The following is a 14,917-nucleotide window of genomic DNA, read 5'->3' as shown; positions in this document are numbered from 1 at the left end:
TATATATAAGAAGTGTGACTCATAAATTATTTGCTTATTGAGAAATGTTAAGAAGGCTTTCAAAAGCAATTCTCTTCATGGATTCCTGTCATCTTATGATTTTGGTACAAAGTTTTACAATAGTGGAACGGAAGTTGATGTTCAACTGTGAGATGACAGAGAATCTAAAGAAAGTCACACTTCTGAAAAAATCCTCTTAATATTTCTCTTTCTTATATAACACATGAAAAATATACTATGTGACAAGTGTTCTAGATATACAGAAAAACTTCTCAGCGTAGTTATGCACATAGGAAGAAAGATAATGATAACTCACGTGCACATAATTCGATCCATCTGTTTGGGCAAAGGGAATGATTGACTGAAAACATAGAAGAGAAATAGAAAGAGCATCTTATAATTAGGGTTTAGGGTTTTGTAAAAGAAAAGAGGATGCATGTGGGAAGGTGGTGTTGTGTACCTGTGTTACGGGACCAATGGATTCAAAGAATGTCAAGTTAAAGTGCAACACAATGTCCTTCGATTCAATTGTGGTGAATGGGAGAGAGGCCATGGAGTGTGAGAGTGTTCCCCTCTCATGCCCCAATCCATCACTACTTATCTCTTTATCTCTTTCCATTTATATATATATATATATATATATATATATATTTCTTGATAAATGCTAATCAGACACCCTTAAGAGTGAGACTCTCTACCATATATTTTTTGCATAATGTGTCATAATGTTGACACAAGAATTGAAGATAAATTGTGAAGCGACAGATAGTCCATGAAAAATCCTATTTCTGAGAGAGTTTTAGCATTTCTCATATTTCTTTGCAATATATTGTGTGTTTTTTTTTTTTAGGAAAACTAATGAAAATGGTTCGAAAACTTATAATTTTAATGATAAGAACAAAATAAAGGGTAAAGTGAATAGTATCAAGATTGACTTTTTAGTGTAAAAATGTAGTTTTTCGTTAAAGTGAACAATACCAGAAATTTTTTTGTTAAAGTTCATTTTTTTTTTTTGGGTTTAGGGTTTTTAATTTTCCATAAAGGCATTAGTACACTCCTAGAAAATCTAGAACGAGAAGTGGGATCTTAGCAATGCATGCACGCTTATGTTAAGAGAGAGGACAGAGAGAGAGAGAGAGGCACACAAGTGATTTGACAATGACCAAAGTTGAGGTAGTGTTTGAATTTCTGTTTTCTAAATGGGTCCAATTCCAAGTCCAAATCAAAACTTTGGCCACCTTGATGATTCACTGCTTCTTGACAAAACCAAAATTACCTTTAAATTTTTTATTTTTTTTTCCTTTTTATCTTTACCTTTTTAATAAACTTGGCAATGGCAATTGGCAATTGGCATGGTCTCTTTTACATCTTTCAGTAAAAAAAAGACACCCCCCTCCCGGGCATTTGATGACAGTAAAACAGCAGCAGCACTGGATAGCGTCGTTTCTGGAACCATGGGGAACATTCGAGCACCATGGCAGACTAGCGGTAGGCATGAAACAATGTCGTTTTCATTAGCATGTCACGTTTCCTTCCCTTAGTTTAGGGAATGTACTTCCATGCTAAAATCCCTATCTCCCTCCTAACGTGACAACGCAAGTGTTTTTATCTTTTTTCTCAAGTGATCAATCAAGTTAATTAAGAGAGAAATAGAGAGGTAATGATACTCCATGATACGTAAACGATACCAAAACTAAAATCCTTTTCTTTTGGGGCTTAAGAAATCAAAGACTCAATTCTCAAGTTTGTCGGTACATCATATGTGGTCATTTTGATTTTCTCCCTTTTCTTTTGGTGCAACCTCACAAACTTTATGCTAGAGGAGAAAACCCTAAATCTATACGAGAATACCTAATTAACTAAATGGTTTTCATTTACCGTACTCAGTTTTACAAATGAGAGAAAGAGACTTGCACTAATAATTTGAGTCCAATATATTCATATCAAACAGATACACACAAACATATGTAAACAAGCGTGTTAGATAGTCAGTCCAATCATTCTAGTTTAGAAATCATATCAGATTTTGATTCTTTGACTCATAAAGTTTGGCTTAAATTAGAAGCTTGCAATATGTCCTTGGAAAGGAATAGCTAGTGTCTGTGTTATGGCAGTTCACTCTTGTGAGGGTCGAGGAAATTGATAGACGAAGCATTTCAGTCTCTTCTTGACCACCATCGTGTAATTCACTAACGTTAGAAATCGATCCCAAAACATATCTGGAAGTCCCTAATCAATGAGCCACCTAGTAGTGGTTATATGTCCTTGGACTCTAAGGAGTTAACATTATCCATCCATATGCCTATAATTAAAAGCCTACTACGTCATTCATCAAATAAATTCCATTATTTCCAATCTTCATTGATCCCTTTGACTTGATCGAGAAAGTGGGAGAGACTATACATATGTATATCATCACCCACTTAGTTATATGGATGATGGCATCAGCCCCATCATAACATACATATATATATATATATATATGGTTTAAAATGCAGCCACTTAGCATGGTCTGACCATCCCCCCGAGTCCACGTTAATGATGATTTCCTTGTTGAATGATGTTAAATGGGGTGGTTTGCGTGGCAGCGTGAAAGCAAAGCCAGCAGCATGCACGATCCAGCCACCCTTTGGCCATGGAAATCAGATTAAGATATATAGTCCGCATGGTGCAACACACTTGATTATTATCAGTTTTTGTATTCTCTTTTTCGATCTTTTGCTAATTAAATTATTTTAACTTGTTTTACCTTAGCTCATAGTGTACTTGGTTACCATCATGAAGCTAATTGGACCCTCATGATCTTGTTGTTTCATCATCTTAATCCTTAACCTAGTACTCCCATAAAAGGGTCATGTATCCAGATTCATGTAAAAGATTTGCAGTTCAGTTAGTCAAAAGTAATTATTTTACCGCTCAGGTCCTGTTTTAATTAGACTATCTCTTTGCATTATCAAATGCATAAATAAATCAAATAAGATAGGAAATTTACTTAAATGATCAAACTACAAATCTTTGCTGAAATGACCTGGGATCTTGTTAATACATTGTCACTATTTGATTTTGATCAATTCAACAATTAGAAATTGTTAGCACCATATCCAAATTGGCTATGTGAATTACAAATATATACATCTATTTCACCTTGGTAGTAATGTGATATTGGAAGGTTCAATAATATTTAACACCATTTGAATTATAAAATCCAAATTATTTAGTCATCGCTCAAGTAATGGAATTCATGACTATCATGTTGTCTTCCATGCAGATGCAACGCTGTCTGTTTCAGGTTATACATTTCAAGTTAAAATTTACATATATGAAGTCATTTAAACTGAAGTAAGTGATGGATTGTCCTGCTAGATAGAACTTTTTTTAATTTATGTTTAGCTGTATTTCAAATTCGAACCTTATTTCTTTTAGTGTAAATTAGAATAGTGGTATTGCTTGTAATAAAAAAAATAAACCAAACCTTAATTTATAACAAACTTGGAGATCCTGCTTCATTTGACTAGTTTTAATATTTGCCCAAATGGAGCATTTTAAAACAGAAACAAAGACCCATCTTTTTCAGTTTAGTTGGAAATCTTCTTTGAGTTTTGCAGATTCAATAACATCTGGTACATTGCATTCGCAACAAAAGGAGACCTCTGCGTGTCAAAAAAAAAAAAAAAAAAAATCTGATCAAATCACAATCTTGGATTTGCATTAATGCTCACAACTTGGATAATATTTGACTGTTTGACTAATGCTAATCATATTAGATGCACTTAACTATAAGAACACTACCTCAAATCTAGAATCCCGATGAGTTAGAGATGTAAGCTGTTTAATCTGCTTGTGCAACGGATCTAGTTTTCACCAATCCAACGGGATCCTCTTCGGATCTTTTTGGTGAGGATCTTGAGAATTCGTAAATTGTGTTCGTTCATCGTATATCGTACAATTAATTTTTGTTAAATGTTTAATTTTAAATAAAAATATTTAAAATAATTTCTGATCTCACGATGTACGATGAACAAACACGATTCACGGATCTCAGGATCCTCACAAAGAGGATCTGGCAAGAATCTCGATTCTTCACCAATTAGCCATTCAGTTTCTGCCAAGTGTCATGGTCGTGCAGATGCAGACCAAGAATATACTGGGAGCTTGGTTGGCTTCCTTTTCCAACAATTGTTGAAAAGCTAGCCTTTTTTCCATCGAAACAAGCGAGTGGTACGTAGTACATTGCTAATCTAGCAGATCTTCATCAATGCAAATCCCGTTGCCTCTGGAGATTAGAAATGCAACAGACAAAGGACAACAAAAGATGTTAAAAAATGGTGCATACTTAAACCATAATATATAATATAAAAAAACCCCTAATATATAATATTTGTACACATATATAATACCATGTTCACCAGGAGGGCGAGCCTTATCATAGTAAAGAGATTGTTTCTTTGTGATTGAAAGGTCATGAATTCAAGTCGTACATGGAACATTCTCTTTGCAACAAGGATAAGGTTGCATGCAAAAGACGTCTCCCCCTTCTCAATCCTTGCAAGATGAGAGCCTTATTGTCTTGAAATTGCATTTTTTCTTTATCTTCACTCAGGAGTCAAGCGATTGAATTGAGGTTTTTAAAAATAATTTTTAAATGATGATGATAAGAAAAAAAAAATGAACCATACTAAGAATGAAGAGTTTCCTCGGAAGTGAGAGAAGTACTAAAATATCGATCCACTTGATATACATCATCTTAAAACCCTCCGATTCTTTATAAATTATATACACATGCATGTCAAATCCCTTCTATGCAGTATCTTATGTGAAAAAAAGGATGCATTAGAACATAACTTGGCAGTTGGCATTGGCCTTTTGATCTTGGACAAGATGAAAATTATAATAATTAATTAAACAAGTTGTATGTGTTGAGAGAGAGAGAGAAGCACTTCCATCAAGACATGGAGATAGATAGATGTAGGAAGGGGGTGATGGTTTGCCTATTCGTTTTCCGACAAGTAAACAAAGGAAATCGTCTCTGCCGTTCCATTGGTAGGCAAAAGCTACGGCAAAGTAAAAAAGAAACAAATCTTCGAACATCATCTCTCTCCGTCTCTCTCTCCCCCCCTCTCTCTGTGCCCAATTCTTTGAATTGTTTTATCAGAGACACCCAGTTAGTTCCACCAACCCAATAAGGCAACAAGACCACACTTCCCGCTCACCATGTGGTGTGGAATGAGTAATCTAGTGCCCTTTTTTTTAATCTCATATATATCCCCATTTTCTCTACATAAAAAAACTGCAATATCTTTTTTTTATATAATATATAATGTTATTTAGACACAAAATAGTGGAGTTAAGGGATCAATGGATTCTAATGACCCTAATGGTTATGCTTAGGTTTTCACTAATCTCATTCGGTGTTCAGTCTTGACCTCATTATTTAATATTTTACCTGAAATCTTTGATGAATTGTCGTTAAGAAATATCAAAGGTAAAGGAAAAAGAGATTAAGGGTTGTGTGGTTGGGAGCTTCTTTAATTGTGTTCCGGTTGTATTAAGCTTCACTATCGAACACACTTAACCAACTACATTATTGATCTTTTGAAGCTTACAAACAAATTTAGGATGTTCATTATCCTCGTAAACCATGAGGCTGCCTCATTTAGACTTCTTCATTTCATCCTCCATGGTTTTTAACATCTAACTGTCTAAGCTTCCAACTATTTGTAGCATTTAAAATCAAGATACGCCTCGCAGTTGTATGCCTGATAATTGGTCTTTACTACTCCTTACCTCAATCCCCGTATCACTTAAAGGGTGACATCACTGAAGCGAGTCTAAAGGCCGAAGAGTGATCTTTGAATGCTTTTACGCATCCTTACTAATAGGAAGTCCGTAGCAGTGAGGCTTAACAGATAAAGAAAATGGTGGATACTTCCACTAGTTGGGTAGAAGGTGACGACCCTAATGAATCGAATATGAAAATGGTTGTTAGCTACATCTGTACTCAAATTCTTTCATCGTCCCCGACATCGATGATCAACCCCGGGCACATTCTGTCTGTCTCACTCAAGGAACAAGGTTCAACACCTGGATATCCACGGACAAGGAAAGGTAGAGAAGAAAGCATTATCTTATAGAGGCGTAGGTGAGATCACATGTATTATAGCATGTATGCTAGCTAGTTAAGCATCTCTACACCACATGTGGCTCTTCCAAGTCAACCCTAAGGCCCCGCACCAGCCGCTACCCTTCGATGAATTCAAACAACATATATACCAGAGAGTGGTATTTGCACTATAGAAATATCACTACCATATCTAACGGCGCCTTTAAAAATGTGGTTTATGGCCAACTCATGGGTCAAAATCCTATTTTATGTTGGCATATCAACTTGCAGGCATATCAACTTGCACTTAGTGCAAATTTAATCATTTTAGCTTTTTTTTTTTTTTTTTTTTTTATATATAGAATACATGTTCCTACAGAAATTTAAAATACATCATGATCAAGTGAGAATTATTAAGCAATATATACTAAATAAACTTTCTTATTTCATATAGGATCTAATAAGTGTTGAGAGTATCGATTCTATATTGGAAAAATAAGGGATCTTGCATGTGCTTATAAGATATTGGGCTACTCCTTATATTGCTAATTGAGTTTATAGTGAAACTTCAACTTCATTCATGGTCTCAAAGAAGGTTGTCTCACGTGTGAAGGCCAACAATCACGTGCTCCACATCATCCGATTTGTATTGTCCACATGTTAGGCTTGAAAATTCGTTACAAGTGAGAGGGTGTGTTGAGAGTATTAATCCCACATTGGAGAAATGAGGAACCTTGCATATGCTTATAAGAGGTTAGACTAGTCCCTATATTACCAATTAATTTTATGATAAAACCTCAACTTCATTTAATAAGTCCTTCAGGTTAACTCAAATGGTACGTGAATGATAGATCACGAAACATGTTAGGGTTCAACTTCCTCAAACGTAAAGAAACTAAATACATCTTATTTGGTAGTATTCTTCTCTTCCCATACTTTTCTTCTTAAATTGGAGCTTTTCCATTTGGTATCTTTCCTCCTCGAGCTAAAGTTATTGGATTGAATAAATAATACACGACAAATAAATCAATTGACGAGAAAGGTAGTTTATTTCTTCACAACAATCAAAAGGAAAAACCAATGATGGCATGGCCCTCCCCCTCCATTTTAGTAGAACAAACAGCATCTAAGAAAAAGCTTTATCAGCACTGAACAGCCTCCACAACAGTTCCTCCTTACCGACTAATGCCTTAACTACAAAATTAACCACACGTCTTGTGCATGTGGGCGTGGCAGTTTTGCTCAAATTCACTCCCTCAAAACTCAAGGAATTGTTCACATGTTATAATATAAATGAACGACATAGTTGTCTCTTCTTAAAGTTTTCTACAATTACTACAAAATTAACCACACGCTGGCAATTTTTCTCAAATTCAGCCCCTCAAAACTCAAGGAGTCATTCACATGTTATGATATAAATGGACGACATGGTTGTCTCTTCTTAAAGTCTTCCACAATTTTTTTATTTTTTTTTGAAATTTTGAGTTTGCCTATTGTGAACAGGAATCAAACTCACACATATAGGAGACATTTTTAATTTTGACGGGAACATAAGTGGTATAACACGTGTTTTAATAAATGGAAAATTTTACTTTTTAAGTTATTAACTTTTAGCACACATATCATATCATTTGTATAATAACACGTGATGTACCACTCCGTGTATTGATTACATTGAAAAATATCTCCACATATAGTGGGGAAAAACTTGATACTTCTGAGTGAATTTAGTTTTTGAGTAACATACATGTCATGAGTTTGAGTCCCGTAAAATCGTATGCCACTATATTAAAGTCACATCACTTACGCGTTATAAAAATCGCACTCAAGTAGCCTGATTCATACATATGAGAATCAAACTGACACAAACTATCGTGAAAAGCTAGAGTAATTGGTGAGAAGGTTTTTTAGTGTACTTATCACTTTGCATGGTATTACCATACTGTATCATCAACCCATATCATAAAACATAGTCAAATCAAGTAATAATACATGTGAACATCGCACAAAAAATTACTCGCCATCTTTTGATTTTATTTAAATTTATTATTTATTTATTAGACTATATGTAACGCCCAGAACACCTCACGAGCTTAATTTACATTTACAAAAGCTTAGCCAGAGCTTTCTTCCTCTCTCTCTCTCTCTCTCTCTCTCTCTCTCTGCAACTCCCACACTTCAGTTATATCTTCTTCTTCTTCTTCTTCTTCTCAAATTTAAACATTTTTTTTTTGGTCTGACTAAACATTTTTGTTTAATTTCGCATAAAATATATATTCATGGCACTTGAGACTCTCCTTCTCAAGGTGAAGACAGCAATCTCCCACCGTTTTGACGCCGTACGGACCTCCACCCACCACCTGCACCACCCACTCAAACCGATAAGAAAATCAAACGTCGGGGTCTTGGCCTTCGAGATCGCCGGCCTCATGTCGAAGCTCATCCACCTCTGGCAGGCACTGTCAGACAAGAACATGATCCGCCTCCACAACGAGTCCATCTCCCTCGAAGGTGTCCGAAAGATCGTCTCAAACGACGACGCTTTCCTCCTCGCTCTCGCCTGCGCTGAGCTCGTTGAGAATCTCCGCCTCCTCGCCAACTCAATCTCCCGACTCAGCACCCAATGTGAGGACTCCCACCTCCGCTCCTTCGACCGCCTTTTCCTCGAGTTCGCCAACTCCGGCCACGATCCGTACAATTGGGTGCTCGGATTTAAAGAGATGAACACCAAAAACGTCAAGAAGTTGGAGAGGTATGTGACGATCACGTCCAGTCTCCACAGAGAGATGGACGAGCTCACCGCTCTTGAAAGCGCGCTGGGCAAAGCGTGGAAGTACAACGAGTACGGGACTAATCATTCCGCGCCGATGACTAGTAGTACTAAAGAGCAAAAGATCGTCGATCTTCAGCAAAAGATTGGCGATCTTCAGCAGAAGATCGTGTGGCAGAGAAATGAGGTGAAGTATTTGAAGGGCAGATCATTGTGGAGCCGAAGCTTCGACACGGTCACTTGGGCTATGGCGAGGTCGATTTTCACCGTTCTTGCTAGGACAAAGCTCGTTTTCGGCATCGGACAATGCCCGCCATCAACGTTGCCTCGGAGCCTCTCGGCTTCGGCGACTGTCCATCCGTCCAACCAAACTGCGTGCCATTTTGTATCTGGCCCATTGAGATCCCCAAAGCTTGATAAGGAAGATAACATAAATTCTCTATACCAGACGTCTGTTGTAAGTACTACACATCAAGACAATAAAAGTTCTCTATGCAGGACGTCTGTTGATATGAAAGACAGTTCGAAAGACGCTGGGTTTTTCGAGTCCAACTCGAAGCTCCTGAAGCCACCATCAAGCACGTTAGGCGCAGCGGCGCTGTCACTACACTACGCCAACTTGATCATAGTGATGGAGAAGATGATCAAATTCCCACAAATGGTTGGCGTCGACGCGAGGGACGATCTATACTCAATGCTGCCGAGCAGCGTAAGGTCTTCGCTACGCGCCCGGTTGAGAGGTGTCGGGTTTTGCGCAAGTGATCCGGTGCTAGCTGGCGAGTGGAGGGAGGCCTTGGGGAGGATCCTAGGGTGGTTGGCGCCGTTGGCGCACAATATGATAAAGTGGCAAAGCGAGAGGAGCTTCGAGCAACAAAACATGGTGCCGAAAACAAATGTGATGCTTTTGCAAACTTTGTTTTTTGCAAACAAGGACAAGACCGAGGCTGCCATAACTGAGCTGCTTGTGGGGTTGAATTATATTTGCAGGTTTGAGAGGGAGATGACGGCTAAGGCATTGTTTGAATGCAATAACTCCATTAATGGCTTGCTCAATTTGCAGAGTTCTAGCTAGTTAGTGAAGGAGAGAGAAGAAGAATCACACTTTTGTGTTTATTTTAGTTTATATTTTGGATTTCAATTTTGATTTCTGAAATTTTACCGTTGCTGGTTTTGATTGAGCTGCGTTTTAGATCCTCGAGGGTTCCTTTTGGTATCGAATTCTCGTTTGTATATGATGAAATAAATAGATATAAAATGTAAATGATTTGTTCTTGAGATATTTGTCGAAATCAGAACCAGGAGATTATGAATTTTGAGAGTATAGTTCATGCATGATCATGTGAAAATATTTGTTGATACTCTGAACCAATAAATATCACAAAATATAATTTCAAAATAAGATGAATATTTTCCAGTGGACTTGTAATACATGCGTTTGGTTACGAACGATTAATTAAACAATTAAACTCGACTACCATATAAATTCTATTTAAACAAAATTTTAGATGCAAGAATAAATGCTTTTATTAACATTTTAGGTACGATCCATAGCTTGGGTACCATACAAACAAAAAGGGGTCATATAATGAGATTGGTAGTAGGTGGTATTTTTATTTTCTTTTAATCAGCACAGGGAATCTTCTAACACTACTTCATCATCATTATTGGCCAACACTATGCGTTTCTTTGATTTATTTCAAATTCAATTTATTCTAACATAAAGATTTTTTAGGGTGCCGAAAATACGGGATGGAACTAGTTGTATCTCTTGCATGAGCTGTATCTCTAGCATAGGGAATGCGTTTCTTTGATTTATTATTCTTATAAAGTAATACAATTGATTAGAATTTAAAAAAATTCGATTAATGTATCATGATATTTGGTGTAACGAACTATATTTCTAACATACTTAAAATATTTCTCATTCCAATGGTAGATACTCGGTAGTTGGTACTGAATACTTTATTAAAAAGGACTCCCACTTAAACTCTGATTTTAAATAGCCTTTTAATTTTCGGTTAGAGAATAATCTAGCCTTTTTATTGTGACCACTTTCTTTTATTTTCCTCAGTATTCTATTAGGAACAGTAGATACAAGTAAAAAATTATGTCAAAGTGGAATTTTTTTTCAATATGATCAATCATTATTCAAGCACATTTTCTGCTCATAAAAAATAATTTTTTGATATGGAATTTGTAGCTTAATAAGAGTTTGCAATTTCGAGTTTGAATTTTTCTTCTCCAATATCAATTGAATAAAAAAAAAAAACTTACTCTAATTTATGAAACGGTCGAAATTAATTCACCTAACTTACATTCGCAACCGCAAGACGATAAAAAAATGAATTTATCCAATTGAATCATATAAATCCAGGAAGGACTTCATGTGAACATGTGAGCTGAATCTCTAACTCTCGGCCAGACCCAAACACTAGAGGACTAAAAACCAAACACACAAATTCAAACAAATAGAATAAAAAAGTGTTTGATCCTCCAGCTAATGGCATTTTGCTTATAATACATAGTGAAATTCATATAATTGCAACGATGCATTGCCCCACTTGTGTGTGTGTGTGTGTGTGTGTCTGTAAGATTCTTCATTGACATTCATGTGATCAACATATTTGATATGTGTTAAAGCACTTCAAATTGAACCATTTGGCATTTAAAGACAACATATAGCCTATAGGGCATTGAGTGTGTTTGTTTTGAATTAAAAAATCGAATCTTGAGATTTTTTTTTCATTTGTACCGATACGAATCATACTGTAGGAGGGGCGGATTAAACACATAACCTCAAGGGAAAGAAGTGTTTGATTGATATGTTCTGAGCGTTTGGAGAGTACTGAGTGTTTGATGTTCTTTTACCGGCTAAGAGACGGATTGTTTCTATGCATGTCATCGATTCCATTATTGTGTATTGACATGTTTTGACACACTCCGACCGAAATCAAGGCGTCCCAACACGCCTTGATTTCGGTGTGTGTTGGGGGCTCAAAGCGAACAATATCGTGCTACGGTGAAGTCGGGCCCGAGAAGTGGTTCCGCCCGGACCGGGATATGACATGTTTTGATACACCATTGACAATATCGATATTATATCGATGGTTTGTCCATTGCTTTATATAAATCAGGCATCATGCATAAAAAAATTGTAATAACTAAATTTCTGGTTTGATTGTAAGCCAATTAACTCAAACAATTATGATGTGTGTCAATGTATAACTAATGACCTAAAATCAAAGGGAAAAGAATTATAAACTTGAAATTGAGCAACTAAACTAGACAATGATATGCCTCCTAGATTAAGTTGATCACCTAAAATTCTAAACCCTCCAAGCCAACTTATCACCATTGCAAAGAGGGTTTTGCTTGGTCAAAAGATCTTGTCCAGTCTTCTTGTAATCCACACAGCATGAGTGTTCTTCAGGGTACCTATGCTTCCCACAAAACACACCGCCGCAGCGGCACTCAAACCCCTTGGGTCCAACCCTTTTCTTGCAGCTCAAGCACCTCTTTTTCTCTGACGAATCCGAAGAACCTTGTGATGATTGTGAAGGCAAAGAAGAAATAACAGCTGCGGTAGCAGTGGAGTTTGAGACAATGAGGGGTTTGTCCGCTGAAGCTAAACCTACTATGGCTGCAGGCTTAGCAAACTGCTCTTCTTTTAGACACTCTCTGTAGCACTTTGAGCACATGTTCATGTTTGTCACAGAGCCAAAGAAGCCGCAGCGTTTTGCGCAGCGTGGAGGCTCCATGTTGATGTCGTTTCGTGACTCCATATTTGGGTTCTTGAATATCTTTTTGTTTCTTTGGCAATCACACTAGGGAAGTGGAAAAGAGAACTTGAGACTTCGGACGAAGAAGTAAATGCTCTTGATCAACTAAACTAGAAGCCTTCGCGGCGTAGTTCTACTTCTTACTGGGGATTCGGGATTAAGCTTCTTAATTAATTAGGTTTTGATTATTAGTGAAGAGGTTTGGCAAGTATGTGAGTGGTTTTATATTGCGAAGGGGGCGGTCGTACTTAGTAGCGTAGGATTATGACTGGTATGAATTTCCTTTTCTTCTTAGGATTGGTTTCTAATTTCCCTACTCTGTAAAGATTTCTAAATGTTTTTTATTTCCTTCTTTTTCTTGTAAGTTGGCGGAGTGCAACTTTGTTCACTCTCATTAATTATCGTCAGATTAGTTAAGTTTAATTGATTTAAAACACGAAATTCAAAATTTAAACTAATCTAACGACAAACAATGAAAAAGTCAAAGTCACTCTCACTGTAAGAGGGTGAGCCAAAATGCACTCAAGTTGGTGGGTATTTTGGGGATTTTATCATAACCATTTGATGTTTTAAATTTTAAGGGCTTCTTTTGCACACATCATCCATGTAGTGTATGTCAATGATACTATGGTGAAAATTCTTTGGACCATTATGTGCGTCATTTTCAAGGGCAAGAGCATCTTTTCAAGTCAAACTTATAGATCGAAAAAATAAAAAAGAATGACCCTAAGACAACAAGGCATTCCACTTTGCGACGGTCAGAAAGAAATGTCTATCGTACGCAGCTTTACTCTTACTTTATAAAGAGGCTGATCATTTCACTTGTCTTTTTGGTCAGAAAAGAGCAAAATGAAATCAAGTGAACTAATCCATCAATTACTAATAAGCTCTGAATGAATACAGTAAACACAAGTGGTCGATGATGTGTACCCATTTTCCCAGGTTTAAACGAGTTGAAATCAAGTAGAAAAATATAATACAAGCACAGAGCAGGTATGCCTAATCTACTCGAAGATGGTTCAGTTAGCTTGAAAAATGTTAGTTGCAAATTTCTAACCCACCAGCGTCAATCCTTAAACCCCCTTAGTATAAAACACGCACTGCAACACCCTAATCGGTAGACAAGCAACTGAGTCTGATGGCAAACTCTTACAAGAAGCAGGTAAGAGAGCCACCTTCAGTTCCTTTTCTATGGGAAGAAAGGCCGGGAATCGCCAAAAAAGACTGGAAACCGGAGTTTTCTTCGAGTTGTTCATTTCCACCCCCTCCGGTCAAGTTTATAGCCTGTGTCCCGTTTGAATGGGAAGAAAAGCCAGGAACACCGCTACCATCTTTCTCAGAACCAACAATGGAATCAGTATCTCCTCTGCAGCCGCTGATGCTTCTCACTTACCCGTCACCTCCAACAAGCGCTGCCTCTCACCAACATTATCATGATGGTAAGCATGAAGATTACAATGGCGATGGAGAAGAAAGTATGCTTCAGTTGGAGTTTGAAGCATTTGATTTTGAAACAGATGATTCATTTCGCTCAGCTCCTTCTCTACTCGCAAACTGTCTTGTTCCATCCGTGGCACTTTCTACTGCTATTCCAGCACATGAAACCAGAGTCACCACACCAACAGAAGATAAGCGTGATTGGCCCAAGACGCCTTCCTCACCGGCATCAGATTCAGGCAGCAGTACTGGCAGCTATGCAACTGGAGCTTCAAGCCTGATGGGGGCTTCGTTTTTGGAATGCCTCTTTCCACTGATTCCTGCCAATGCTGGATTTCTTGAAAAAACGGGGCAATCAGACAAAACCTCTCTTGCTCCAACAGAAGCAGAGAGTACATATTTTGATCGCGAAAGTAATGGCAGTGCTATTTTTAGGAGGCCGAGAACACTTGGAGAGCTGATAATGATGAGTCGACGGAGTAGTTGCAGGAGGAAAGCTGTTCAAATGAGAAAACACAATTTCTCAATGGTAAATTTCTGTTCTTACTCTTACGTTCATTGTTGTTTTTTAAGTTTATTTGGTTTCTAAGCTACTCCGGAACAAACATGGCTGTACCAAATACTAGTTTCATATAGATTCAGAAAACGAAAGAGAATTACATATATCAACTGTAGGTCATTCCTTCTGACAGCACCAAGATTTCATAAACTGTTCCTCTTTCCTGAATGCATCAATGGCAGGAACTCATGAAGAATAAAGGTTTTGGATGCGGTATCTTTGGAACTGGAATCAAGGGGATAGAAGGGCTCTACAGCAAGAGGAAGAACTTG

The 14,917-nt window shown here is 37.3% G+C and overlaps 3 protein-coding genes across 3 annotated transcripts; 2 read left to right on the top strand and 1 right to left on the bottom strand.

Annotated features, from left to right (window-relative positions):
- Positions 1 to 8,241: 8,241 nt before the first annotated feature.
- Positions 8,242 to 10,163, top strand: LOC137721354 (protein PSK SIMULATOR 1). Its single transcript, XM_068460452.1, has one exon. It carries the CDS (start codon positions 8,380 to 8,382, stop codon positions 9,940 to 9,942), a length of 1,563 nt encoding a protein of 520 aa, XP_068316553.1. The 5' UTR covers positions 8,242 to 8,379; the 3' UTR covers positions 9,943 to 10,163.
- Positions 10,164 to 12,196: 2,033 nt separating this feature from the next.
- Positions 12,197 to 12,652, bottom strand: LOC137721143 (zinc finger A20 and AN1 domain-containing stress-associated protein 5-like). Its single transcript, XM_068460254.1, has one exon. The coding sequence runs from the start codon at positions 12,650 to 12,652 to the stop codon at positions 12,197 to 12,199; it is 456 nt and encodes a 151-aa protein (XP_068316355.1).
- An 847-nt stretch (positions 12,653 to 13,499) lies between these two features.
- Positions 13,500 to 14,914, top strand: LOC137721391 (uncharacterized). The gene has a single exon (XM_068460487.1). The coding sequence runs from the start codon at positions 13,788 to 13,790 to the stop codon at positions 14,673 to 14,675; it is 888 nt and encodes a 295-aa protein (XP_068316588.1). The 5' UTR covers positions 13,500 to 13,787; the 3' UTR covers positions 14,676 to 14,914.
- Positions 14,915 to 14,917: the final 3 nt, after the last annotated feature.

This window comes from Pyrus communis, chromosome 16 (genome assembly GCF_963583255.1).
Source record: "Pyrus communis chromosome 16, drPyrComm1.1, whole genome shotgun sequence".
In the NCBI taxonomy this organism is placed as follows: Eukaryota; Viridiplantae; Streptophyta; class Magnoliopsida; order Rosales; family Rosaceae; genus Pyrus; species Pyrus communis.
This window is presented reverse-complemented; position numbering and strand designations above follow the sequence as displayed.